At 49.4% G+C, this 27,746-nt stretch overlaps 1 protein-coding gene across 1 annotated transcript; it reads left to right on the plus strand.

Moving 5' to 3' along the window:
• The first annotated feature begins 387 nt into the window (after positions 1-387).
• Positions 388-27,746, plus strand: LOC112255702 (calcium-binding protein 2-like). The gene is made up of 7 exons (XM_042325664.1): positions 388-487; positions 2,670-2,975; positions 24,119-24,149; positions 24,273-24,407; positions 24,871-24,980; positions 25,253-25,400; positions 25,640-27,746. The coding sequence occupies exons 1-7, from the start codon at positions 401-403 to the stop codon at positions 25,663-25,665; spliced, it is 843 nt and encodes a 280-aa protein (XP_042181598.1). The 5' UTR covers positions 388-400; the 3' UTR covers positions 25,666-27,746.

The raw sequence follows: 27,746 nt of genomic DNA on the forward strand, positions 1-27,746 counted from the left end.
AGCATTGGATGGATAAGAAAGCAAGTCAAGGCAGGAATTAGAACTAGTAAATATAGAACTAATCAAGTCAGTTTGAGGTATCTCTAAAATAAATCCACCAGGAAAACTAGAGAGGAGTGGGATAGATAGATAGATAGATAGATAGATAGATAGATAGATAGATAGATAGATAGATAGATAGATAGATAGATAGATAGATAGATAGATAGATAGATAGATAGATAGATAGATAGATAGATAGATAGATAGATAGATAGATAGATAGATAGATAGATAGATAGATAGATAGATAGATAGATAGATAGATAGATAGATAGATAGATAGATAGATAGATAGATAGATAGATAGATAGAGAAAGGGAGGGAGGGAGGGAGGGAGGCGTAAGCAAACGACACCGAGATGTTCATGATCATTCAGAAGGAATCTTCCGCTGGAGGAGGCGTTACAGAAGGGATGAGCACGCCGCAGGAGAAAACAGCAAAACAGGTGTGTGTGTTTGTTTGTTTTGTGTGAATGCTTAATTTACAGTTAATTACACAATGTTTTTAGAATGTTTTTAGAATATTTAGAATGTTTTTAGAATGTTTAGAATATTTTTAGAATGTTTAGAATATTTTTTAGAATGTTCTCTCTACCTCTAATAAACAAACTTAGATGCTTTAGCATCTTTTTGTTTTTCTGATTATATTATGTGCCTATATGTCTGTTTGTGTCTGTTTGTGTGTGTGTGTGTGTGTGAGGGGCTCACTGCTGTGTATAAGGGGGAGATGAGGGTAAGAAGATGGAAGGACTGATATACACTGCTCAAAAAAATAAAGGGAACACTAAAATAACACATCCTAGATCTGAATGAATGAAATATTCTGATTGAATACTTTTTTCTTTACATAGTTGAATGTGCTGACAACAAAATCACACAAAAATTATCAATGGAAATCAAATTTATCAACCCATGGAGGTCTGGATTTGGAGTCACACTCAAAATTAAAGTGGAAAAACACACTACAGGCTGATCCAACTTTGATGTAATGTCCTTAAAACAAGTCAAAATGAGGCTCAGTAGTGTGTGTGGTCTCCACGTGCCTGTATGACCTCCCTACAACGCCTGGGCATGCTCCTGATGAGGTGGCGGATGGTCTCTTGAGGGATCTCCTCCCAGACCTGGACTAAAGCATCCGCCAACTCCTGGACAGTCTGTGGTGCAACGTGGCGTTAGTGGATGGAGCGAGACATGATGTCCCAGATGTGCTCAATTGGATTCAGGTCTGGGGAACGGGCGGGCCAGTCCATAGCATCAATGCCTTCCTCTTGCAGGAACTGCTGACACACTCCAGCCACATGAGGTCTAGCATTGTCTTGCATTAGGAGGAACCCAGGGCCAACCGCACCAGCATATGGTCTCACAATGGGTCTGAGGATCCCATCTCGGTACCTAATGGCAGTCAGGCTACCTCTGGCGAGCACATGGAGGGCTGTGCGGCCCCCCAAAGAAATGCCACCCCACACCATGACTGACCCACCGCCAAACCGGTCATGCTGGAGGATATTGCAGGCAGCAGAACGTTCTCCACGGCGTCTCCAGACTGTCACATCTGTCACATGTGCTCAGTGTGAACCTGCTTTCATCTGTGAAGAGCACAGGGCGCCAGTGGCGAATTTGCCAATCTTGGTGTTCTCTGGCAAATGAAAAACGTCCTGCACGGTGTTGGGCTGTAAGCACAACCCCCACCTGTGGACGTCGGGCCCTCATACCACCCTCATGGAGTCTGTTTCTGACCGTTTGAGCAGACACATGCATATTTGTGGCCTGCTGGAGGTCATTTTGCAGGGCTCTGGCAGTGCTCCTCCTGCTCCTCCTTGCACAAAGGCGGAGGTAGCGGTCCTGCTGCTGGGTTGTTGCCCTCCTACGGCCTCCTCCACGTCTCCTGATGTACTGGCCTGTCTCCTAGTAGCGCCTCCATATTCTGGACACTACGCTGACAGACACAGCAAACCTTCTTGCCACAGCTTCCATTGATGTGCCATCCTGGATGAGCTGCACTACCTGAGCCACTTGTGTGGGTTGTAGACTCCGTCTCATGCTACCACTAGAGTGAAAGCACCGCCAGCATTCAAAAGTGACCAAAACATCAGCTAGGAAGCATAAGAACTGAGAAGTGGTCTGTGGTCCCCACCTGCTGAACCACTCCTTTATTGGGGGTGTCTTGCTAATTGCCTATAATTTCCCCCTGTTGTCTATTCCATTTGCACAACAGCATGTGAAATGTATTGTCAATCAGTGTTGCTTCCTAAGTGGACAGTTTGATTTCACAGAAGTGTGATTGACTTGGAGTTACATTGTATTGTTTAAGTGTTCCCTTTATTTTTTTGAGCAGTGTATAATGGGGCGGGGGTAGGGACTTTGTTTCAGATGTATGAAACCAGGGAATCTTAAGGGTTTCGTCAGAGGTTATGGGATGAAATAATTTTGGGGAGAATTTAACCCGCAAATTTAACCTCAGACACAAATGTATTCATTATTCCATTACTCTTCATTATTCAATGTGAAATAACATCTTATCAGTTTAATAGTTTCTATGAAACTTTAGTATGGAATTTGACTCCGCTCCTGACTATTAGTATCAATGTGGCTCGAAGGAATCTTTCACCCTGTACTTTCCCCACGCAGGTAAAAGCAGCGATCAGTAAGAAGGTCCAGAAACAGCAGAATAAGCAGAGGAGGCGTTCCAGTGAGCAGAGTGGAGTCCCTGAGGTCTCAGCGGCTGGAGTCAAGCCCCCCCATGGTAGGTGGTGCAGCCAGAACCCCACCCCCTTCCCCGTGTCAGCGAGGGACAAAGAGAGGGGTACAGGGGATGAAGAGGAGGATCTGGATGTGGAGGACAAGGTGGCAGATATGATGAGGACGGGTGGTCGGAAGCAGCAAGAGAAGGAGCCGATAGACCTGCTGCCTATAATGGACCCAGCTTTCGGACCGGTAAGAACCAGGATGACCTGGGATAGACCTGCTTTAGCCGTGAGTGTGAGTATCTGTGTGTGAGTGAGTGAGTGAGTGTGTGTGTGTGTGTGTGTGTGTGTGTGTGTGTGTGTGTGTGTGTGTGTGTGTGTCCATCCATGCCCATCCACCAAGGCATGATTGAAATCTACCCAGGTCCCAATTGAAATTCTAAGCCCCTCTGCTCCAAATGTAAATGCTGACACTGTCCCAATACTCTACGGTAGCTGCTTCTGCTATATCCTATGTCCCATGGTATTTTCTGACCTAAGCCACACAAACTGGACAGTTTATGGTGTGTATTTTGTTTAGCGCTCATGCTAATAGTCAGACTGGACCTTGATCTAATGTTAGCCTTGATGCTAACAGAGTTGTGTTGTTTAGCTATGTGTTCAGGGTTCATGTGGTAGCAGCATGAGCATTTAAGCTCTTTCGTTGCCATCCGCTACATTATGAAAGTGTAATCCGTAACAGATATCATGTTACGCCCCAGGACTTATGAACACCAAACTGTTCTCATCCCCACCCACTGGGCTAGCACCACCCACCACACGATAAAAGCATGACACGACTCACTACACAACACAACATACCCATGGCTTCAGAGTCTTGGGGGAAGGAGAACCGTAGGTTTGCCCTCAGGGGTCCAGTTCTTCCTCCCTGCCCTGCCCTGCCCTGCCCTGCCCTGCCCTGCCCTGCCCTGCCCTGCCCGCCACATCCTGGCCTGCTCTCTACTCGGCACTGGTTCTGACTCACTGAGTTACTGCAGACTTCCTGTAGTCTGAAACATCAAAGACAATGACTCACACCTAATAGTAAAGACTCATACCCCATGATAGGTCAACTCATTGATTTTGTTGGAGAAAAGAGATTGATTCTGTTGGAAAGATAAAGAGAGCTAGGATAGACAAAGAGAGTTAGGAAAGATAAAGATAGTTAGGAAAGATAAAGAGAGTTAGGAAAGATAAAGAGAGTTAGGAAAGATAAAGATAGTTAGGAAAGATAAAGAGAGTTAGGAAAGATAGAGAGAGCTAGGAAAGATAAAGAGAGTTAGGAAAGATAGAGAGACCTAGGAAAGATAAAGAGAGTTAGGAAAGATAAAGAGAGTTAGGAAAGATAAAGAGAGCTAGGAAAGATAAAGAGAGTTAGGAAAGATAAAGAGAGTTAGGAAAGATAAAGATAGTTAGGAAAGATAAAGAGAGCTAGGAAAGATAAAGAGAGTTAGGAAAGATAAAGAGAGCTAGGAAAGATAAAGAGAGTTAGGAAAGATAAAGAGAGTTAGGAAAGATAAAGAGAGCTAGGAAAGATAAAGAGAGCTAGGAAATCAATGGAAATGGAAAATGGTAAAGAGGTCATTGGTAGTAGCAGTGAAGCAATATGGTGAGTGTTTGAGAGAGGGAGAGAAGCCGAAGGGTGGAGGAGAGGAGAGGAGAGGAGAGGAGAGGGAGAGGGAGAGGAGAGGAGAGGAGAGGAGAGGAGAGGAGAGGAGAGGAGAGGAGAGGAGAGGAGAGGAGAGAGAGGAGAGGAGAGGAGAGGAGAGGAGAGGAGAGGAGAGGATCACATACAAACATATAAAGTCTATAATTCCCTTCAAATACATACACAGTAATACAGTAATATCCATACTCATCCTCTCAAGTTCTCCCTCTTTTTTATCTTTCTACCAGTGGAGGCTGGAATGGAATAAATGGAATTAAGTCAAACATGTGGCTTCCATTTGATACCGTTCCATTTATCCCATTACAGCCACAATGAGCCCGTCCTCTTATAGCTCATCCCTCCAGCCTCCACTAATTTCTACTGTACCTTTTATTTTGTATCTTTCTCCATCTTTCACTCCGTCTTTGTCTTTCACTCTCTCTCCACCCTCCCTTTCCATCTTTCACTCCCTCTCCATCCTCCCTTTCCATCTTTCACTCCCTCTCCTTCCTACCTCTCCGTCGTTCACTTCCTGTCTCTCCATCCTCCCGCTCAGTCTTTCACTCCCTCTCTCTCCATCCTCCCTCTGTCCTTCACTCCCTCCCTCTCCATCCTGCTTCTGTCTTTCACTCCCTCTCTCTCCATCCTCCATCTGTCGTTCACTCCCTCTCTCTCCATCCTCCCTCTGTCTTTCACTCCCTCTCCATCCTCCCTCTGACTTTCACTCCCTCCCTCTCCATCCTCCCTCTCAGTCTTTCACTCCCTCTCCATCCTCCCTCTCAGTCTTTCACTCCATCTCCATCCTCCCTCTCAGTCTTTCACTCCCTCTCCATCCTCCCTCTCAGTCTTTCACTCCCTCTCCATCCTCCCTCTCAGTCTTTCACTCCCTCTCCACCCCCCTCTCAATCCCTCCCTCCCTCTACATCCTCCCTCTCAGTCTTTCACTCCCTCTCCATCCTCCCTCTGTCTTTCACTCCCTCTCCATCCTCCCTCTGTCTTTCACTCCCTCTCCATCCTCCCTTTCCATCTTTCACTCCCTCTCCTTCCTCCCTCTCCGTCGTTCACTCCCTCTCTCTCCATCCTCCCTCTCAGTCTTTCACTCCCTCCCTCTCCATCCTCCCTCTGTCTTTCACTCCCTCCCTCTCCATCCTCCCTATGTTGTTCACTCCCTCCCTCTCCATCCACCCTCTGTCTTTCACTGCCTCTCTCTCCATCCTCCCTCTGTCTTTCACTCCCTCCCTCTCCATCCTCCCTCTGTCTTTCACTCCCTCTCCATCCTCCCTCTGACTTTCACTCCCTCCCTCTCCATCCTCCCTCTCAGTCTTTCACTCCCTCTCCATCCTCCCTCTCAGTCTTTCACTCCCTCTCCATCCTCCCTCTGACTTTCACTCCCTCCCTCTTCATCCTCCCTCTCAGTCTTTCACTCCCTCTCCATCCTCCCTTTCCATCTTTCACTCCCTCTCCTTCCTCCCTCTCCGTCGTTCACTTCCTCTCTCTCCATCCTCCCTCTCAGTCTTTCACTCCCTCCCTCTCCATCCTCCCTCTGTTGTTCACTCCCTCCCTCTCCATCCCCCCTCTGTCTTTCACTCCCTCCCTCTCCATCCTCCCTCTGTTGTTCACTCCCTCCCTCTCCATCCACCCTCTGTCTTTCACTGCCTCTCTCTCCATCCTCCCTCTGTCTTTCACTCCCTCCCTCTCCATCCTCCCTCTGCCTTTCACTCCCTCTCCATCCTCCCTCTGACTTTCACTCCCTCCCTCTCCATCCTCCCTCTCAGTCTTTCACTCCCTCTCCATCCTCCCTCTCAGTCTTTCACTCCCTCTCCATCCTCCCTCTCAGTCTTTCACACCCTCTCCATCCCCCTCTGTCTTTCACTCCCTCCCTCTCCATCCTCCCTCTGTTGTTCACTCCCTCCCTCTCCATCCACCCTCTGTCTTTCACTGCCTCTCTCTCCATCCTCCCTCTGTCTTTCACTCCCTCCCTCTCCATCCTTCCTCTCAGTCTTTCACTCCCTCTCCATCCTCCCTCTCAGTCTTTCACTCCCTCTCCATCCTCCCTCTGACTTTCACTCCCTCCCTCTTCATCCTCCCTCTCAGTCTTTCACTCCCTCTCCATCCTCCCTCTCAGTCTAATTCCCTCTCCTTCCTCCCTCTGTCTTTCACTCCCTCTCCATCCTCCCTCTCAGTCTTTCACTCCCTCTCCTTCCTCCCTCTGTCTTTAACTCCCTCTCCTTCCTCCTTATGTCTTTCACTCCCTCTCCATCCTCCCTCTGATTTTCACTCCCTCCCTCTCCATCCTAACCTCTGTCTTTCACTCCCTCTCCATCCTCCCTCTGTCTTTCACTCCCTCTCCATCCTCCCTCTGACTTTCACTCCCTCCCTCTCCATCCTCCCTCTCAGTCTTTCACTCCCTCTCCATCCTCCCTCTCAGTCTTTCACTCCCTCTCCATCCTCCCTCTGACTTTCACTCCCTCCCTCTTCATCCTCCCTCTCAGTCTTTCACTCCCTCTCCATCCTCCCTCTCAGTCTAACTCCCTCTCCTTCCTCCCTCTGTCTTTCACTCCCTCTCCATCCTCCCTCTCAGTCTTTCACTCCCTCTCCATCCTCCCTCTGTCTTTAACTCCCTCTCCTTCCTCCTCCTGTCTTTCACTCCCTCTCCATCCCCCTCTGACTTTCACTCCCTCCCTCTCCATCCTCCCTCTCAGTCTTTCACTCCCTCTCCATCCTCCCTCTCAGTCTAATTCCCTCTCCTTCCTCCCTCTGTCTTTCACTCCCTCTCCATCCTCCCTCTGTCTTTCACTCCCTCTCCTTCCTCCCTCTGTCTTTAACTCCCTCTCCTTCCTCCTTATGTCTTTCACTCCCTCTCCATCCTCCCTCTGATTTTCACTCCCTCCCTCTCCATCCTAACCTCTGTCTTTCACTCCCTCTCCATCCTCCCTCTGTCTTTCACTCCCTCTCCATCCTCCCTCTGACTTTCACTCCCTCCCTCTCCATCCTCCCTCTCAGTCTTTCACTCCCTCTCCATCCTCCCTCTGTCTTTCACTCCCTCTCCATCCTCCCTCTGACTTTCACTCCCTCCCTCTCCATCCTCCCTCTCAGTCTTTCACTCCCTCTCCATCCTCCCTTGTCGTTCACTCCCTCTCCATCCTCCCTCTGACTTTCACTCCCTCCCTCTCCATCCTCCCTCTCAGTCTTTCACTCCCTCTCCATCCTCCCTCTGTCTTTCACTCCCTCTCCATCCTCCCTCTGACTTTCACTCCCTCCCTCTCCATCCTCCCTCTCAGTCTTTCACTCCCTCTCCATCCTCCCTCTCAGTCTTTCACTTCCTCTCCATCCTCCCTCTGTCTTTCACTCCCTCTCCATCCTCCCTCTCTGTCTTTCAATTCCCTCTCCATCCTCCCTCTGTCTTTCACTCCCTCTCCATCCTCCCTCTCAGTCTTTCACTCCCTCTTCATCCTCCCTCAGTCTTTCACTCCCTCTCCATCCTCCCTCAGTCCTTCACTCCCTCTCCATCCTCCCTCTCAGTCTTTCACTCCCTCCCTCTCCATCCTCCCTCTCAGTCTTTCACTCCCTCCCTCTCCATCCTCCCTCTCAGTCTTTCACTCCCACCCTCTCCATCCTCCCTCTCAGTCTTTCACTCCCTCCCTCTCCATCCTCCCTCTGTATTTCACTCCCTCCCTCTCCATCCTCCCTCTGTATTTCACTCTCTCTCTCTCCATCCTCCCTCTCAGTCTTTCCCTCCCTCCCTCTCCATCCTCCCTCTGTATTTCACTCTCTCTCTCTCCATCCTCCCTCTCAGTCTTTCCCCCTCCCTCCCTCTCCATCCTCCCTCTGTATTTCACTCCCTCCCTCTCCATCCTCCCTCTGTATTTCACTCTCTCTCTCTCCATCCTCCCTCTCAGTCTTTCCCTCCCTCCCTCTCCATCCTCCCTCTGTATTTCACTCTCTCTCTCTCCATCCTCCCTCTCAGTCTTTCCCTCCCTCCCTCTCCATCCTCCCTCTGTATTTCACTCCCTCCCTCTCCATCCTCCCTCTGTATTTCACTCTCTCCCTCTCCATCCTCCCTCTCAGTCTTTCACTCCCTCCCTCTCCATCCTCCCTCTGTTGTTCACTCCCTCCCTCTCCATCCACCCCCTCTGTCTTTCACTCCCTCCCTCTCCATCCTCCCTCTCAGTCTTTCACTCCCTCCCTCTCCATCCTCCCTCTGTTCTTTCCTCCCTCCCTCTCCATCCTCCCTCTGTCTTTCACTCCCTCCCTCTCCATCCTTCCTCTCAGTCTTTCACTCCCTCCCTCTCCATCCTCCTTCTGTCTTTCAATCCCTCCCTCCCTCTCCATCCTCCCTCTGTCATTTCACTCCCTCTCTCATCCTCCCTCTGACTTTCCCTCCCTCCCTCTCCATCCTCCCTCTCCAGTCTTTCACTCCCTCTCCATCCTCCCTCTCAGTCTTTCACCCCTCTCCATCCCTCCATCCTCCCTCTCCATCCTCTTTCACTCCCTCCCTCTCCATCCTCCCTCTCAGTCTTTCACTCCCTCTCCATCCCCCTCTGTCTTTCACTCCCTCCCCATCCCTCCATCCTCCCTCTCAGTCTTTCACTCCCTCTCCATCCTCCCTCTGTCTTTCACTCCCTCTCCATCCTCCCTCTGTCTTTCACTCCCTCTCCATCATCCCTTTCCATCTTTCACTCCCTCTCCTTCCTACCTCTCTGTCGTTCACTCCCTCTCTCTCCATCCTCCCTCTCAGTCTTTCCTCCCTCCCTCTCCATCCTCCCTCTGTTGTTCCCTCCCTCCCTCTCCATCCCCCCCTCTGTCTTTCCTCCCTCCCTCTCCATCCTCCCTCTGTTGTTCACTCCGTCCCTCTCCATCCACCCTCTGTCTTTCACTGCCTCCCTCTCCATCCTCCCTCTCAGTCTTTCACTCCCTCTCTCTCCATCCTCCCTCTGTCTTTCACTCCCTCCCTCTCCATCCTCCCTCTGTCTTTCCTCCCTCTCCATCCTCCCTCTGACTTTCACTCCCTCCCTCTCCATCCTAACCTCTGTCTTTCACTCCCTCTCCATCCTCCCTCTCTGTCTTTCAATTCCCTCTCCATCCTCCCTCTGATTTTCACCCCCTCCCTCTCCATCCTAACCTCTGTCTTTCACTCCCTCTCCATCCTCCCTCTCTGTCTTTCAATTCCCTCTCCATCCTCCCTCTGTCTTTCACTCCCTCTCCATCCTCCCTCTCAGTCTTTCACTCCCTCTTCATCCTCCCTCAGTCTTTCACTCCCTCTCCATCCTCCCTCAGTCCTTCCTCCCTCTCCATCCTCCCTCTCAGTCTTTCACTCCCTCCCTCTCCATCCTCCCTCTCAGTCTTTCACTCCCTCCCTCTCCATCCTCCCTCTCAGTCTTTCACTCCCACCCTCTCCATCCTCCCTCTCAGTCTTTCACTCCCTCCCTCTCCATCCTCCCTCTGTATTTCACTCCCTCCCTCTCCATCCTCCCTCTGTATTTCACTCTCTCTCTCTCCATCCTCCCTCTCAGTCTTTCCCTCCCTCCCTCTCCATCCTCCCTCTGTATTTCACTCTCTCTCTCTCCATCCTCCCTCTCAGTCTTTCCCTCCCTCCCTCTCCATCCTCCCTCTGTATTTCACTCCCTCCCTCTCCATCCTCCCTCTGTATTTCACTCTCTCTCTCTCCATCCTCCCTCTCAGTCTTTCCCTCCCTCCCTCTCCATCCTCCCTCTGTATTTCACTCTCTCTCTCTCCATCCTCCCTCTCAGTCTTTCCCTCCCTCCCTCTCCATCCTCCCTCTGTATTTCACTCCCTCCCTCTCCATCCTCCCTCTGTATTTCACTCTCTCCCTCTCCATCCTCCCTCTCAGTCTTTCACTCCTTCCCTCTCCATCCTCCCTCTGTTGTTCACTCCCTCCCTCTCCATCCCCCTCTGTCTTTCACTCCCTCCCTCTCCATCCTCCCTCTCAGTCTTTCACTCCCTCCCTCTCCATCCTCCCTCTGTTGTTCACTCCCTCCCTCTCCATCCCCCTCTGTCTTTCACTCCCTCCCTCTCCATCCTTCCTCTCAGTCTTTCACTCCCTCCCTCTCCATCCTCCTTCTGTCTTTCAATCCCTCTCTCTCCATCCTCCCTCTGTCATTCACTCCCTCTCCATCCTCCCTCTGACTTTCACTCCCTCCCTCTCCATCCTCCCTCTCAGTCTTTCACTCCCTCTCCATCCTCCCTCTGTCTTTCACTCCATCTCCATCCTCCCTCTCAGTCTTTCACTCCCTCTCCATCCTCCCTCTCAGTCTTTCACTCCCTCTCCATCCTCCCTCTCAGTCTTTCACTCCCTCTCCATCCCCCTCTCCTCCCTCCCTCCCTCTCCATCCTCCCTCTCAGTCTTTCACTCCCTCTCCATCCTCCCTCTGTCTTTCACTCCCTCTCCATCCTCCCTCTGTCTTTCACTCCCTCTCCATCATCCCTTTCCATCTTTCACTCCCTCTCCTTCCTACCTCTCCGTCGTTCACTCCCTCTCTCTCCATCCTCCCTCTCAGTCTTTCACTCCCTCCCTCTCCATCCTCCCTCTGTTGTTCCCTCCCTCCCTCTCCATCCCCCCTCTGTCTTTCACTCCCTCCCTCTCCATCCTCCCTCTGTTGTTCACTCCGTCCCTCTCCATCCACCCTCTGTCTTTCACTGCCTCCCTCTCCATCCTCCCTCTCAGTCTTTCACTCCCTCTCTCTCCATCCTCCCTCTGTCTTTCACTCCCTCCCTCTCCATCCTCCCTCTGTCTTTCACTCCCTCTCCATCCTCCCTCTGACTTTCCTCCCTCCCTCTCATCCTCCCTCTCAGTCTTTCACTCCCTCTCCATCCTCCCTCTCAGTCTTTCACTCCCTCTCCATCCTCCCTCTGACTTTCCTCCCCTCCCTCTTCATCCTCCCTCTCCATCTTTCACTCCCTCTCCATCCTCCCTCTCTCTCAGTCTAACTCCCATCCTCCTCTCAGTCCCTCCCTCCCTCTGTCTTTCCCTCCCTCCCTCCCTCTCCATCCTCCCTCTCAGTCCCTCTGTATTTCACTCCCTCTCCATCCTCCCTCTGTCTTTAACTCCCTCTCCTTCCTCCTCTCTGTCTTTCACTCCCTCCTCTCCATCCTCCCTCTGATTTTCCTCCCTCCCTCTCCATCCTAACCTCTGTCTTTCACTCCCTCTCCATCCTCCCTTTCCATCTTTCACTCCCTCTCCTTCCTCCCTCTCCGTCGTTCACTCCCTCTCTCTCCATCCTCCCTCTCAGTCTTTCCCTCCCTCCCTCTCCATCCTCCCTCTGTCCTTCACTCCCTCCCTCTCCATCCTCCCTCTGTCATTCACTCCCTCCCTCTCCATCCTCCCTCTGTATTTCACTCCCTCCCTCTCCATCCTCCCTCTGTATTTCACTCCCTCTCTCTCCATCCTCCCTCTCAGTCTTTCCCTCCCTCCCTCTCCATCCTCCCTCTGATTTTCACTCCCTCCCTCTCCATCCTAACCTCTGTCTTTCCCTCTGACTCCCTCTCCATCCTCCCTTTCCATCTTTCACTCCCTCTCCTTCCTTTCCTCCCTCTCCATCGTTCATCTCCCTCTCTCCATCCTCCCTCTCAGTCTTTCCCTCCCTCCCTCTCCATCCTCCCTCTGTCCTTCATCTCCCTCCCTCTCCATCCTCCCTCTCTCATTCCATCCTCCCTCTCAGTCCCTCCCTCTCCATCCTCCCTCTGTATTTCATCTCCCTCCCTCTCCATCCTCCCTCTGTATTTCACTCCCTCCCTCTCTCTCCATCCTCCCTCTCAGTCTTTCCCTCCCTCCCCCTCTCCATCCTCCCTCTGATTTTCATCTCCTCTCCCTCTCCCTCTCCATCCTAACCTCTGTCTTTCACTCCCTCTCCATCCTCCCTCTGTCTTTCACTCCCTCTCCATCCTCCCTCTGACTTTCTCCATCTCCCTCCCTCTCCATCTCTCCCCTCTCAGTCTTTCCTCCCTCCCTCTCCATCCTCCCTCTGTCTTTCACTCCCTCTCCATCCTCCCTCTGACTTTCCTCCCTCCCTCTCCATCCTCCCTCTGTCTTTCACTCCCCTCTCCATCCTCCCTCTGTCTTTCCTCCCCTCTCCATCCTCCCTCTGTCTTTCACTCCCTCCCTCTCCATCCTCCCTCTGTCTTTCACTCCCTCTCTCCATCCTCCCTCTGTCTTTCCTCCCTCTCCATCCTCCCTCTGACTTTCACTCCCTCCCTCTCCATCCTCCCTCTCAGTCTTTCACTCCCTCTCCATCCTCCCTCTGTCTTTCACTCCCTCTCCATCCTCCCTCTGTCTTTCACTCCCTCTCCATCCTCCCTCTCTGTCTTTCAATTCCCTCTCCATCCTCCCTCTCAGTCTTTCACTCCCTCTCCATCCTCCCTCTCAGTCCCCCTTCCTCCCTCTCCATCCTCCCTCTCAGTCTTTCACTCCCTCTCCATCCTCCCTCTGTCTTTCACTCCCTCTCCATCCTCCCTCTCCAGTCTTTCCTCCCTCCCATCTCCATCCTCCCTCTCAGTCTTTCCATCTCCCTCCCTCTCCATCCTCCCTCTCAGTCTTTCACTCCCTCTCCATCCTCCCTCCTTTCACTCCCTCCCTCTCCATCCTCCCTCTGTCTTTCATCCCCCTCTCTCCCTCTCCATCCTCCCTCTCAGTCTTTCCTCCCTCCTCTCCATCCTCCCTCTGTATTTCACTCTCTCTCTCTCCATCCTCCCTCTCAGTCTTTCCCTCCCTCCCTCTCCATCCTCCCTCTGTATTTCACTCCCTCCCTCTCCATCCTCCTCCCTCTGTATTTCCTCTCTCCCTCTCCATCCTCCCTCTCAGTCTTTCACTCCCTCCCTCTCCATCCTCCCTCTGTATTTCACTCCCTCCCTCTCCATCCTCCCTCTGTCTTTCCTCCCTCCCTCTCCATCCTCCCTCTCAGTCTTTCACTCCCTCCCTCTCCATCCTCCCTCTCAGTCTTTCCCTCCCTCCCTCTCCATCCCCCTCTGTCTTTCACTCCCTCCCTCTCCATCCTCCCTCAGTCTTTCACTCCCTCCCTCTCCATCCTCCCTCTCAGTCTTTCACTCCCTCCCTCTCCATCCTCCCTCTGTCTTTCACTCCCTCCCTCTCCATCCCCCCTCTGTCTTTCCTCCCTCCCTCTCCCTCTGTCATCCTCCCTCTCAGTCTTTCTCCCTCCCTCTCCATCCTCCCTCTGTCTTTCACTCCCTCCCTCTCCATCCTCCCCCAGTCTGTCTTTCACTCCCTCTCTCATCCTCCCTCTCAGTCTTTCACTCCCTCTCCATCCTCCCCTCTCAGTCTTTCACTCCCTCTCCATCCTCCCTCTCAGTCTTTCACTCCCTCTCCATCCCCCTCTCACTCCCTCCCTCCCTCTCCATCCTCCCTCTCAGTCTTTCACTCCCTCTCCATCCTCCCTCTGTCTTTCACTCCCTCTCCATCATCCCTTTCCATCTTTCACTCCCTCTCCTTCCTACCTCTCCGTCGTTCACTCCCTCTCTCTCCATCCTCCCTCTCAGTCTTTCACTCCCTCCCTCTCCATCCTCCCTCTGTTGTTCACTCCGTCCCTCTCCATCCACCCTCTGTCTTTCACTGCCTCCCTCTCCATCCTCCCTCTCAGTCTTTCACTCCCTCTCTCTCCATCCTCCCTCTGTCTTTCACTCCCTCCCTCTCCATCCTCCCTCTGTCTTTCACTCCCTCTCCATCCTCCCTCTGACTTTCACTCCCTCCCTCTCCATCCTCCCTCTCAGTCTTTCACTCCCTCTCCATCCTCCCTCTCAGTCTTTCACTCCCTCTCCATCCTCCCTCTGACTTTCACTCCCTCCCTCTTCATCCTCCCTCTCAGTCTTTCACTCCCTCTCCATCCTCCCTCTCAGTCTAACTCCCTCTCCTTCCTCCCTCTGTCTTTCACTCCCTCCCTCTCCATCCTCCCTCTCAGTATTTCACTCCCTCTCCATCCTCCCTCTGATTTTCACTCCCTCCCTCTCCATCCTAACCTCTGTCTTTCACTCCCTCTCCATCCTCCCTTTCCATCTTTCACTCCCTCTCCTTCCTCCCTCTCCGTCGTTCACTCCCTCTCTCTCCATCCTCCCTCTCAGTCTTTCCCTCCCTCCCTCTCCATCCTCCCTCTGTCCTTCACTCCCTCCCTCTCCATCCTCCCTCTGTCATTCACTCCCTCCCTCTCCATCCTCCCTCTGTATTTCACTCCCTCCCTCTCCATCCTCCCTCTGTATTTCACTCCCTCTCTCTCCATCCTCCCTCTCAGTCTTTCCCTCCCTCCCTCTCCATCCTCCCTCTGTCCTTCACTCCCTCCCTCTCCATCCTCCCTCTGTCTTTCACTCCCTCCCTCTCCATCCTCCCTCTCAGTCTTTCACTCCCTCCCTCTCCATCCTCCCTCTGTTGTTCACTCCCTCCCTCTCCATCCCCCCTCTGTCTTTCACTCCCTCCCTCTCCATCCTTCCTCTCAGTCTTTCACTCCCTCCCTCTCCATCCTCCTTCTGTCTTTCACTCCCTCTCTCTCCATCCTCCCTCTGTCATTCACTCCCTCTCTCTCCATCCTCCCTCTGTCTTTCACTCCCTCTCCATCCTCCCTCTGACTTTCACTCCCTCCCTCTCCATCCTCCCTCTCAGTCTTTCACTCCCTCTCCATCCTCCCTCTGTCTTTCACTCCATCTCCATCCTCCCTCTCAGTCTTTCACTCCCTCTCCATCCTCCCTCTCAGTCTTTCACTCCCTCTCCATCCTCCCTCTCAGTCTTTCACTCCCTCTCCATCCCCCTCTCACTCCCTCCCTCCCTCTCCATCCTCCCTCTCAGTCTTTCAATCCCTCTCCATCCTCCCTCTGTCTTTCACTCCCTCTCCATCCTCCCTCTGTCTTTCACTCCCTCTCCATCCTCCCTTTCCATCTTTCACTCCCTCTCCTTCCTACCTCTCCGTCGTTCACTCCCTCTCTCTCCATCCTCCCTCTCAGTCTTTCATTCCCTCCCTCTCCATCCTCCCTCTGTTGTTCCCTCCCTCTCCATCCCCCTCTGTCTTTCACTCCCTCCCTCTCCATCCTCCCTCTGTTGTTCACTCCGTCCCTCTCCATCCACCCTCTGTCTTTCACTGCCTCCCTCTCCATCCTCCCTCTCAGTCTTTCACTCCCTCTCTCTCCATCCTCCCTCTGTCTTTCACTCCCTCTCCATCCTCCCTCTCAGTCTAACTCCCTCTCCTTCCTCCCTCTGTCTTTCACTCCCTCTCCATCCTCCCTCTCAGTCTTTCACTCCCTCTCCATCCTCCCTCTGTCTTTAACTCCCTCTCCTTCCTCCTCCTGTCTTTCACTCCCTCTCCATCCCCCCTCTGACTTTCACTCCCTCCCTCTCCATCCTCCCTCTCAGTCTTTCACTCCCTCTCCATCCTCCCTCTGTCGTTCACTCCCTCACCATCCTCCCTCTGACTTTCACACCCTCCCTCTCCATCCTCCCTCTCAGTCTTTCACTCCCTCTCCATCCTCCCTCTGTCTTTCACTCCCTCTCCATCCTCCCTCTGACTTTCACTCCCTCCCTCTCCATTCTCCCTCTCAGTCTTTCACTCCCTCTCCATCCTCCCTCTCAGTCTTTCACTTCCTCTCCATCCTCCCTCTGTCTTTCACTCCCTCTCCATCCTCCCTCTCTGTCTTTCACTCCCTCTCCATCCTCCCCCAGTCTTTCACTCCCTCTCCATCCTCCGTCAGTCTTTCACTCCCTCTCCATCCTCCCTCTCAGTCTTTCACTCCCTCCCTCTCCATCCTCCCTCAGTCTTTCACTCCCTCCCTCTCCATCCTCCCTCTGTCGTTCACTCCCTCCCTCTCCATCCTCCCTCTGTCGTTCACTCCCTCCCTCTCCATACCCCCTCTGTCTTTCACTCCCTCCCTCTCCATACCCCCTCTGGATTTCACTCCCTCCCTCTGTCTTTCAATCCCTCCCTCTCCATCCTCCCTCTGTCTTTCACTCCCTCCCTCTCCATCCTCCCTCTGTCTTTCACTCCCTCTCCATCCTCCCTTTGACTTTCACTCCCTCCCTATCCATCCTCCCTCTGTCTTTCACTCCCTCTCCATCCTCCCTCTCAGTCTTTCACTCCCTCTCCATCCTCCCTCTGACTTTCACTCCCTCCCTCTTCATCCTCCCTCTCAGTCTTTCACTCCCTCTCCATCCTCCCTCTCAGTCTAACTCCCTCTCCTTCCTCCCTCTGTCTTTCACTCCCTCTCCATCCTCCCTCTCAGTCTTTCACTCCCTCTCCATCCTCCCTCTCAGTCTAACTCCCTCTCCTTCCTCCCTCTGTCTTTAACTCCCTCTCCATCCTCCCTCTCAGTCTTTCACTCCCTCTCCATCCTCCCTCTCAGTCTTTCACTTCCTCTCCATCCTCCCTCTGTCTTTCACTCCCTCTCCATCCTCCCTCTGTCTTTCACTCCCTCTCCATCCTCCCTCTCTGTCTTTCACTCCCTCTCCATCCTCCCTCTGTCTTTCACTCCCTCTCCATCCTCCCTCAGTCTTTCACTCCCTCTCCATCCTCCCTCAGTCTTTCACTCCCTCTCCATCCTCCCTCTCAGTCTTTCACTCCCTCTCCATCCCCCTCTCTGTCTTTCACTCCCTCTCCATCCTTCCTCTGACTTTCACTCCCTCTCCATCCTCCCTCTCAGTCTTTCACTCCCTCTCCATCCCCCTCTCAGTCTTTCACTCCCTCTCCATCCTTCCTCTGTCTTTCACTCCCTCTCCATCCTCCCTCTCAGTCTTTCACTCCCTCTCCATCCTCCCTCAGTCTTTCACTCCCTCTCCATCCTCCCTCAGTCTTTCACTCCCTCTCCATCCTCCCTCTCAGTCTTTCACTCCCTCTCCATCCCCCTCTCAGTCTTTCACTCCCTCTCCATCCTTCCTCTGTCTTTCACTCCCTCTCCATCCTCCCTCTCAGTCTTTCACTCCCTCTCCTTCCTCACTTTTCCACTCTTTCTCTTTCTCAATTTCTGATAGACAGCTTGAGTTACTGGATACTAGTGTCAGTATCTAAGACCTGATCAGAACACAATAGCTCAACATAATTACCGGCTCCTACACGCATATCGCCATAGTGACCAGAGTCTTACTTCCAGTTAAGGATTAGAGTAATGTTGCATGACGCATGTCTACCTGAGTCTGTCACAATGTATGTGTGTGTGTGTGTGTGTGTGTGTGTGTGTGTGTGTGTGTGTGTGTGTGTGTGTGTGTGTGTGTGTGTGTGTGTGTGTGTGTGTGTGTGTGTGTGTGTGTGTGTGTGTGTGTGTGTGTGTGTATGTGTGTGTCCGTGCGTGCGTGTGTGCGTGCATGCGTGCGTGTGAGACACCTGATTGAGATCAGATCATGTTGAGAACACACAGAACCAGAAACCCCAACAGTCACATGATTAATTGACACTATCAATACTTAAATAACAACTAGATAGATAATCAGTCTTGGGCATTGGTTGTATCAGTGACTAGTCCCCAAATTTGATTTGTCACGTGCGTTGTAAACAACAGGTATAGACTAACAGTGAAATTTTTACTCACAGGTCCTTTCCCAACAAATGCAGAGTGAAATATAAAAAATATAATGAAAATAGAAATAGTGACACGAGGAATAATACACAGTGAATAATGAATAACAGTAATCCTGGGATTTAGCCCTGGGCCTAGACCTGATTAACCTTCAGTACTAGACCCAACCTCTTCGGCAATAACTCTTATCATGTCTAGGAGATAGATGCAGTTACGGGTCCTTCTGCAACCACTGGTCTCTGTCCAATGAGAGCGACTCATCACTTGAACCGGGACCAAATGATGTTTACTAACTAGGCCGGCTAAGAGTTTGAATGAAGCACCATATTAGCATAATCTTTGATGTGTGTGTGTGTGTGTGAGGGGGGTATATAAATAGCATTCTTAGCAGGATATATTCCCCATGAACACTTAAAGATGAGGGGATTACCAGCTTTAATTTGGCTTTAAATTCTGCCAAATACTTAAGGGATAAGTACTGCCCTGCAGAAGCTGCCCTCTAGTGGTAATAAACTGACACTGCAGCATATAACTGACCTCAACATGCCCCTGACTAGGCACCCTGTCACTGCTCACGTAGAAATACATTTGATTGATTGGTACATTTCATTGTAATTAGAGTTAGTGTGTCAGCGCAAAAAACAAAAACAAAACAAAGCAATACTTGGATACAAGACATATACTTGTTAGAGTTAGACACTAGTACTTGCTGAGGATTTATCCAAAATGTTCACTTGGTCTAAGCTCAAATCTGTCCCCAAAAGTACAGAGGAACTGTGGTCAGTTGATCTCGTAACAGACATCTGTCACCCAGTCAATCTTAGCACTCTGACTTCTTTTCTACTACTATTGCCATACGTCCGGGTTTGTGTGGCCGTGGAAGAGAGAGCGAGAGAGAGGGAGAGGGTCATAGGGAGTAAAAAGGAACATTACCAATCTACAGTACTGTATAACCAAATATTGAATGAATATTTGGCAGAATTTGAAGCCAAGTTACAATCGGATAATCCTCGTCTTCGAGTGTTCACGGAATGTCACACAATGTATATCTGTTGTAAAACACATGCACATACACACGTTACCAAATAGCCTGGAAGTTGCCAAAGTACTTAGTTCACAGCTGTGCGTCATACCAAGTCCCAGCTGGAGGACCAGGCCTATCCTAGAGTTCACCCCTCTGTTGACCTCTGCCCTGACCTCTGAGGGTATGGAACTCTCTGGATAGTGGTTGGGTCCCGGTAAGCACCAATGGGCATAGATCTGGCTTACCTTTTGCTAGTCCTAAGCTTAGCCATATGGGGGTGAAACACAAATCTGACCTTAAACCAGCGTCTATGGACCCTTGCCTTAGCCTTCTACCCAAAACCTGAGGTTCATCAGAAGGACAATGGCATAGAACAGTATGCATTTGTTTTAAGATGTACAAAGGCAAGCTACAGTATGTTAAACATCTGACAACACAGACATCCAATAGGTCTCTCTCTCTCTCTCTCTCTCTCTCTCTCTCTCTCTCTCTCTCTCTCTCTCTCTCTCTCTCTCTCTCTCTCTCTCTCTCTCTCTCTCTCTCTCTTTCTTTATACAGCATGTCATTCCCATCACTTGTCATAGTATGTATTTAGTCAGTGTTGTGGCACAGAAACCCAGTTGAGGTCTTGTCCTGGCTTGTCTGATATTATATTTAGAGCATTAGAGGCTCTGTAGTGTTGTTATCGTGCACCAATCAGAGATAATACTGCATTTGACATCCAATGATAGCCTCTGAAGCCTTTATCAATGCTAAAACAGACCAATCAGAACAGCCTACTGTAATGCGTGTATTTAGTTTGGATAGGGTTAACACAGACACACACACATGCAGTTAAAGGTGTGTGTGTGTAATTCTAACACAGACACACACACTCATCCAATGGTAGCCCAAGACCGCAGCTCCCAGGCTGTTTGAGCATCTGTTTCACTCTTGGTTCTTTTCTTCCTCATTCATTTTCTCTTTCTTTTGCTTTCTCTCTGTTTTGTCCTCTTATGGCTTTCTCATTGCTTTTCATCCCTTGGCCAGTTTCATTTCCTCTTTCCTTGTCACTTGGGGAAAAGTCCATCCTTGTCTCTCCATCAGTCCTCCACTTTTACCTTCTCACCATCTCTTTTCATCTTGCATCACCCCTCTCTCCACCCTGGACTCAATTTCTTCTTCCCCTCAATCTCCTTACTCTATCCGTTTCTCTTCTTACCCCTCCATCTCTCCCTTTAATCTAAAATGCAGGGAAAGGGATTAAATCCCTTGCGTTTGCCTCCTCTAATTCTCTCTGTCTCTCCCTCTCTCTCTCTCTCTGTCTGCCTCTCATCACCCTACATATATGTAGTCATTTCTATGGTATAACAAGCCTTGCTCCAGGGAGAGAGAGAGGGGGAGAGATAGGGGGAGAGACAGAGAGGGAGAGAGAGAGAGAGAGAGAGAGAGAGAGAGAGAGATAAGGGATTAAAAGACGGGGTAAAATTGAGGGTAGGAGAGAGAGAGAGAGAGACAGAGTAATGCACACATGGACAAAATGTCATGCAGCTCTTTTCTGTACGGACATAGAAGTGGGCTAGGTTTATGTTTGTTTATAGGCAACCCTAGTAAAAAAAAAAAGAAAAACACACATCAGGAGTTTCATCTCTGATATGAACATCACACTTCAGACCACGATGGGTGATAGGATGCCCTGGACCCCACCTCAGAGCTCCAACGTTGGGTGGGACCTTTAAAACTCCACCGACAGGGGTGGAGCGAGAGAGAAAGACAGAAAATAGAGCAAGAAGGAAAACAGAAGCGAGAGGGAGGGACGAGAGAGGGAGGATAGAGTGTTACTTCACTTCGAGGATAGGGGATGGGGAATTGTACCAAGCCATCCATGAAAAACAAAACGAAAAAGGTAAGAGCAGTTCCATTTGCTTTTGCTTTTCCAAAGATATGGGACGAGAGAAGCTTCTGCTTGCTTGCTATTTCCTTGCCTATGTGTTAATGCATGGAGTATCATGAAGATATTGGCCACATGTAGTTGCTCTATATTTGTTCTCAATTCAGAACAGGTCCTGTGTGCTTCTAAACAACTTTGCTATTGATCTAAAGGACTGTCACAACATTGATCTGAAACAATCTAACGTAATTCTTCTGAACAACTCCAGCAGAGGCAATCCATGACACTTCTTTTTCACCTGTCTGCATATTGTTTCTGCATCGGCAGTATTAGTACGGTGGAGACCTTTCTTTGATTAGTTCTTTATACTTGTGTTTCCTGAAAGGGCAGGCCCCGGGAACCAGATCAATGGTATCTGGTTTTATCAACTTAATACTCAAGTCACGCGTAGAGTAGTTATTGACTAGACGTACTCTGTAAGTGTGTTATGTAACATTGTGCTAAGTCCCTGAGGTGAGCTGAGTGTCTGTGGCCTGAACACTTAGCAGAATGAACACCCCAATCCAACACTGAGCCAAGACTGAGCCTTGAAAAACAGAGCGAGAGAGGAAGAGAGACAGGGACCGGGACACAGAGAGAGAGAGAGAGAGGAAGAGAGACAGGGACCGGGACAGAGAGAGAGAGAGAGAGAGGGAGGAAGAGAGACAGGGACCGGGACAGAGAGAGAGAGAGGGGAAGAGAGACAGGGACCAGGACACACACAGAGAGAGAGAGAGAGAGAGAGAGAGAGAGAGAGAGAGAGAGAGGAAGAGAGACAGGGGCCGGGACAGAGAGAGAGAGGGAGAGAGAGAGCGAGAGAGAGAGAGAGAGAGGAAGAGAGACAGGGGCCGGGACAGAGAGAGAGAGAGAGAGAGAGAAGAGAGACAGGGACCGGGACAGAGAGAGAGAGAATGGAGACAGGGACCGGGACAGAGAGAGAGAGAGAGAGAGAGAAAGAGAGAGAGAGAGAGAGAGAGAGAGAGAGAGAGAGAGAGAGAGAGGAAGAGAGACAGGGACCGGGACCGAGAGAGAGAGGAAGAGCGACAGGGACCGGGACAGAGAGTGAGAGAGACGGGAAGCATGGCTTCTTGTAACCAATACACATACCGCCATGTAAACAGACAGAGAGTTCTACTTATTAGGCTGATGAGCCACTGGCTGACAGGGTTTACCATGTAGACAGGCAGAGTAAAACTTCCTAAAAGAGAAGAGATTGCCAATCCTTTCCTGTACTGTGTGCTGTTTCAACATCTGATCTCCCTGAGGACTAGTGCTGTGGACAGCTGGCTGTCAGACCCCAGCAGACAGAGAATGAAACAGAGTGTGAAACCAACGACTGTTGGGTTCACTAGTTCTGCATGATTCTGGTTCTAAGGGGGCCGTCGAGCCCCGGGGGGACAAGCGGGGAACAGGGGGCCAGGAGGGGCCACGGTCGGAGGGCGAGGAGGAATCGGGCGAAGACAAGGATTTTAAGGCACCCCTGTCTGCGCTGGTCCAGAACTGCACCGTGTTACACAGCATCGTGGGCCCTGCCTGCATCTTCCTCAAACAGGGCTTTGCAAGCAGCCAGATCGTACGTACACGCACTAGTGAACACGGACACACTCATCACACGCACACATACACACTTACAAATGCATACTAAATCATTCACGCACACAACGCCACTAACACACACACACACACACGTCATCATCGTTATGTCACTTCATTTTCACCACGTGATATTCTCTCCACAATGAAGTTGTCATTTCACTTTCATAACCATCATGGGACAACCAATCAAACTTGCTATATAAATGATATAGTGTAAAATATTCTGAGAGGAGGCGAACCAAACCTTGATGTGTTGGCACACTGTGTACACCGAGTGTACAAAACATTAGGAACACCTTCCTACTATTGAATTGTACCCCCTTTTGCCCTCAGAACATATTCAATTCGTCGGGGCGTGGACTCTACCAGGTGTCGAAAGCGTTCCACAGGGATGCTGGCCGATGTTGACTCCAGTGCTTCCTACAGTTGTGTCAAGTTGGCTGGATGTCCTTTGAGTGGTGGACCATTCTTGAAACACAGGGTAAACTGTGGAGCGTGAAAAACCCAGCAGCTTTGCAGTTGTTAACACACTCAACCCGGTGCGCCTGGTACCTACTACCATACCCTGTTCAAAGACCCTTAAATATTTTGTGTTACCCATTCACCCTCTGAATGGCACACACACAATCCATGTCTCACTTGTCTCAAGGCTTAAAAATACAAAAATCTCCTCCCCTTCATCTACACTGATTGAAGTGGATTTAACAAGTGACATCAGTAAGGGATCATAGCTTTCACATGGATTTACCTGGTCAGTCTATGTCATGGAAAGAGCTGGTGTTCCTAATGTTTTGTACACACAGAGCAGATCATATACAGGGAGACTCCAAGACGAACATCAGTAGTAAAGGCTATAAAGAAAAATAGAACTACAGGGATTTTCTCTTCCACTGTACCACACCAGAACAGGCACCCCCTACAGTGTGTGTGTGGTTGCACCGACAATGCACATTATGTGTACAAGGGACTCACTCATACTAAACCTCCCAAATCTCCTCATCTCCAGCTGTTGCCAGGGGCAACCCTCCCTATGGTGATTTACGTAGACGTAAAAGTATTTTTTTACCCGTTCCATAACACAAACAAATGTCTCTCACAATGTCATCTGTATACATTTAGATTCAGATATATCCCATCCTTTCGACGTAATGTCCCAGATAGATATCGTATTTAGTCTGACTTTGCAGAGCATCCTGGTTTACTCTTTCTACTAATGTGTGTCTACTGGCCCGCTACAAATCACATGTACGGCCCTGCCTTAAAAAGTCTTCTCTTTCATCAAAGGAAACCAAACGGCAGACCTTCTGTCTCTCTACCCCGGCTTTCCTCTCATCCTCCTGCTGCCTTTGGCCAATTGGCTCCCATTGTCTTTGTGATTGAAGTGCGTTGTGCATTTCAGGATATCAGTGGTTGGACATTTGTGCTTTTGTCGACCTTTAGATTTTCATCTGTGCATTTGACTGCGGTGTTTGTGTCAACGTAGAGGCATGCGGCGTACGTTGGTCTGATCGTGGGTACGTGTGTAAACAGACTGTGCTGTTGTCATAAGTCTTGTGTGTTTGTGATGTACATGTGTGAGTGTGTGGTGTGGTGTGTGTGTGTGTGTGTGTTCATGTGCAACTACCAGTCTGTTTATGTGTGTCCCTCTGCTACCTCCGACAGGACAGAGACCTACGACCCGAGGAGATTGAAGGTAGATTACACCCCTCTATCTGACATAGTCATAATCATAAACCACTACACGTGTTTCAGTGTAGATGATCCAATTCTTACCCTGTGTGTGCGCTTGTATGTCTGTGCCTGTGTGCGCGCGCAGAGCTCCGCGAGGCGTTTCTGGAGTTTGATAAGAAGAAGAATGGCTACATCAGCTACAAGGACCTAGGAGAGTGCATGAGGACCATGGGCTACATGCCCACAGAGATGGAGCTCATCGAGCTTGGCCAGTCCATCTGTGAGTCTGACGTCATCATCAACATGAGACGGGGGAAACGCCACAGAATCATAGAATATCTGAAACTCTAGAGTGGTGTTATTACAACGAATGATGGACCCAGGAAGCACGGAGTCAGTAAAGAAAGACATTAGCCGTATCCATAATGTAACTGTGAGTAATAGTAGTCATGTTCCCGAGGGCTCCCGAGTGGCGCAGCGGTCTAAGGCACTGCATCTCAGTGCAAGAGGCATCAATACTGTACCTGGTTCGAATCCAGGCTGTATCACATCCGGCTGTGATTGGGAGTCCCATAGGGCGGCGCACAATTGGCCCAGCGTCGTCCAGGTTTGGCTGGTGTAGGCCGTCATTGTAAATAAGAATTTGTTTTTAACTGACTTGCCAAGTTAAATAAAAGTTTAAGAAATTTCAAAGAAATGTAAAAAAAATATATATACATATATTTTTTTCTTCTGGTCTGTAGGTGGGGGCAAACTAGACTTTGAGGACTTTGTGGAGCTGATGGGCCCAAAGATGCTGGCAGAGACAGCAGATATGATCGGAGTGAAAGAACTGCGAGACGCATTCAAGGAGGTCAGTCTTTCTCTCTCAGATTGTGTGGGCTCAAAGCTGACAGAAATGGTCGCGGTCTCTCTCAATGTGAGTAACTGTCACTATATCCTCTCTCCTCTCTCCTCTCTCCCTTTCTCTGTCTCTCTCTTTGTCTTTGTCTCTTTCTCTCTCTCTCTCTCTCTCTCTCTCTCGCGCTCTCTCTCTTTCTTTGTTCTTCTGTCTCTTTCTCTGTCTCTCTGTCTCTGTCTCTTTCTCTGTCTCTCTGTCTCTGTCTCTCTCTTTCCCTCTCTCAGTTCGATACTAACGGCGATGGTCAGATCAGTATAATGGAGCTTAGGGAGGCCATGAAGAAACTGATGGGAGAACAGCTGACAAACAGAGAGATTGATGAGATCCTCCGGGATGTGGACCTCAACGGGGATGGACTGGTCAACTTTGAGGGTGTGTGTGGGTTGATTCCTCTATCCTTGTGGGGACCTAAAATCCCCATATGCGTGCGTGTGCGTGTATGCGCGCGTGTGTGTGTGCTTGCGTGTGTGTGTGTGCTTGCGTGTGTGTGTGAAGTTTCAGTACTGAGTTATGTTTGTCAGAAACAGTGGCTTCAGCTTTTTTGATGGTTTGTGTATAGGATAATACCTTTTCCTTTTCCTCTTTCTGTCACTTTCGCTCTCTTTTCACAGAATTTGTTCGAATGATGTCACGCTGAGATAAACAGACGGAGTCGTTGTGCAACAACTGGAAAAGGGACCACTACATTTGTAGTGAACATTCATGCTAGTGACTGAGCATCGATTCTAAAACGTTATTTTTGTTAAGCAGCACTTATAACGTTATTTTGTTAAGCAGCACTTACAACGTTCATTTTGTTAAGCAGCACTTACAACGTTCATTTTGTTAAGAAGCACTTACAACGTTCATTTTGTTAAGCAGCACTTACAACGTTCATTTTGTTAAGCAGCACATACAACGTTCATTTTGTTAAGCAGCACTTACAACGTTCATTTTGTTAAGCAGCACTTACAACGTTCATTTTGTTAAGCAGCACTTACAGTAAATTGAGTGAAATCCTGAGGTAGTTCTACAAATCTTATAACTCAAGATGTGACAAACGTGCATAACGGTGACAGGGTTCAGATATTACATCATTGTTTCAGCACTATCCACTCGGTAGTGGTGCGTGGGTAAAATCACCGGGGAAGCCAAGCCAGGGGGGGAAAAGCCATATTACAGCCTATGTTTTGTGATAATTGCGTTGGTTGCTCAATAACCTGTTAGTTATATGCCTTCCCACCATGATATATAGGCAGAGACAATATAGGCCGAAGGCGGAGTCCACGAAGCATATTGCATGTGACAAACAGTTACGTGACCTACAGCACGGTCAAGCAAGTTAATGTTTCCCACATTTTCGGACTGCTTAACAACTATTGATTTAGAACCACAGAGAGTTACTGCAAGTCGCAAAGAAAACAGGAGCTGCCTCCACTATTCCAGCACCATTTCAACATCATCAAATCACCTCCGCTTAGTTTAATACAGTGACAACTAAAAGATTTCTAAAAGATTTCAAAAACAAGATTTCAAAAACAAGAAACGCCAATGACATCCTCCTCTCTATCATGTTGCCTAAACGCTCTATGACTCTGTCATACAGTACACGCTTTTAGTTTTTGTTGTCCTAGGCTACCTGGCTAAAATTCTTGCTCGCTAGCCTAACTTCCGTTCATAGGTAACTAGTTAACGTTGGCCTACTACATCTAGCTACATATTGAACTTCCTATCAGACCAGACGCACAATGTATGAATTTATGGTTGGATCTGGATCACTGTTATAATCATTTTTTGGTACACCAGGACCATTCACAGTTGAGCTCGTTTATCTCAACGAAGATTGGTTATAATTTATTTTTAAATATGTATCAAGGGAGGCCAAATGCTTGCTGGCTTCCCTTGCGTTCAATGCTACAGGCGGCAACAATGTCATACTCTTTTTGACCAGACAGCATCAGCTGGGCTACACCTACTAAAGAAAGAGGGGAGCTGTTTCACTCTCTCAGATGCTTTCGTGAGATTCATTCAGCCTCTTCCGAAATTGAAGGAAAATTCTGAAACACAGAGAGACAAAAGACGTAAAATGTTTATTGGTAAGTGTTTTGGGGAAGCTTGTCTTCCCTTGGCATCCATGAGTACACACCACTCTGTCAACTGAGTTTTTTTAACTACCGCGCTTGATATGGTTCAATTAATCAATAAATCAGCACAAATTTTTGGTTTTTCAAATTGCCGATGTTTTGATGCTGGGATTGAGATGATGTATAGTATGCTCTGCTCACAACAAAAATTACAGAGAGCAATGTACAATATGGCAAATGTAGCAAAATGAGGAACGTGTGGTACTGTAAGTGCATGGGGGCCGCCATCTTTATACACCTCCGCTATAGGAATGAACATTGTTCTGTTGTAACATATCAAAATCCTAACGCATGGCTGTCATTATTATGTCTTATCTTTTAACAGTTCATTTTTTTTAGAAGTGAACATTTTTACTCTGTTTGTATGTGTGTTCAAGGGTTTAACCTTGTTTGTAAAATGTGATGGTTTTTTTCAAATAAAAAAATACTCCGTGTTGTTTATATGTTATCTCAAATGTAATTATTTATATGACAGTTTTTGACAAATTAATTTATTGATGATAATTTTATCAAATGAGACACAATGTAAGACTAGGGGTGGCAGGTAGCTTAGTGGTTAGTGTTGGACTAGTAACTGAAAGGCTGCAAGGTTGAA

This window comes from Oncorhynchus tshawytscha, linkage group LG08, assembly GCF_018296145.1.
Source record: "Oncorhynchus tshawytscha isolate Ot180627B linkage group LG08, Otsh_v2.0, whole genome shotgun sequence".
Taxonomy (NCBI): Eukaryota; Metazoa; Chordata; class Actinopteri; order Salmoniformes; family Salmonidae; genus Oncorhynchus; species Oncorhynchus tshawytscha.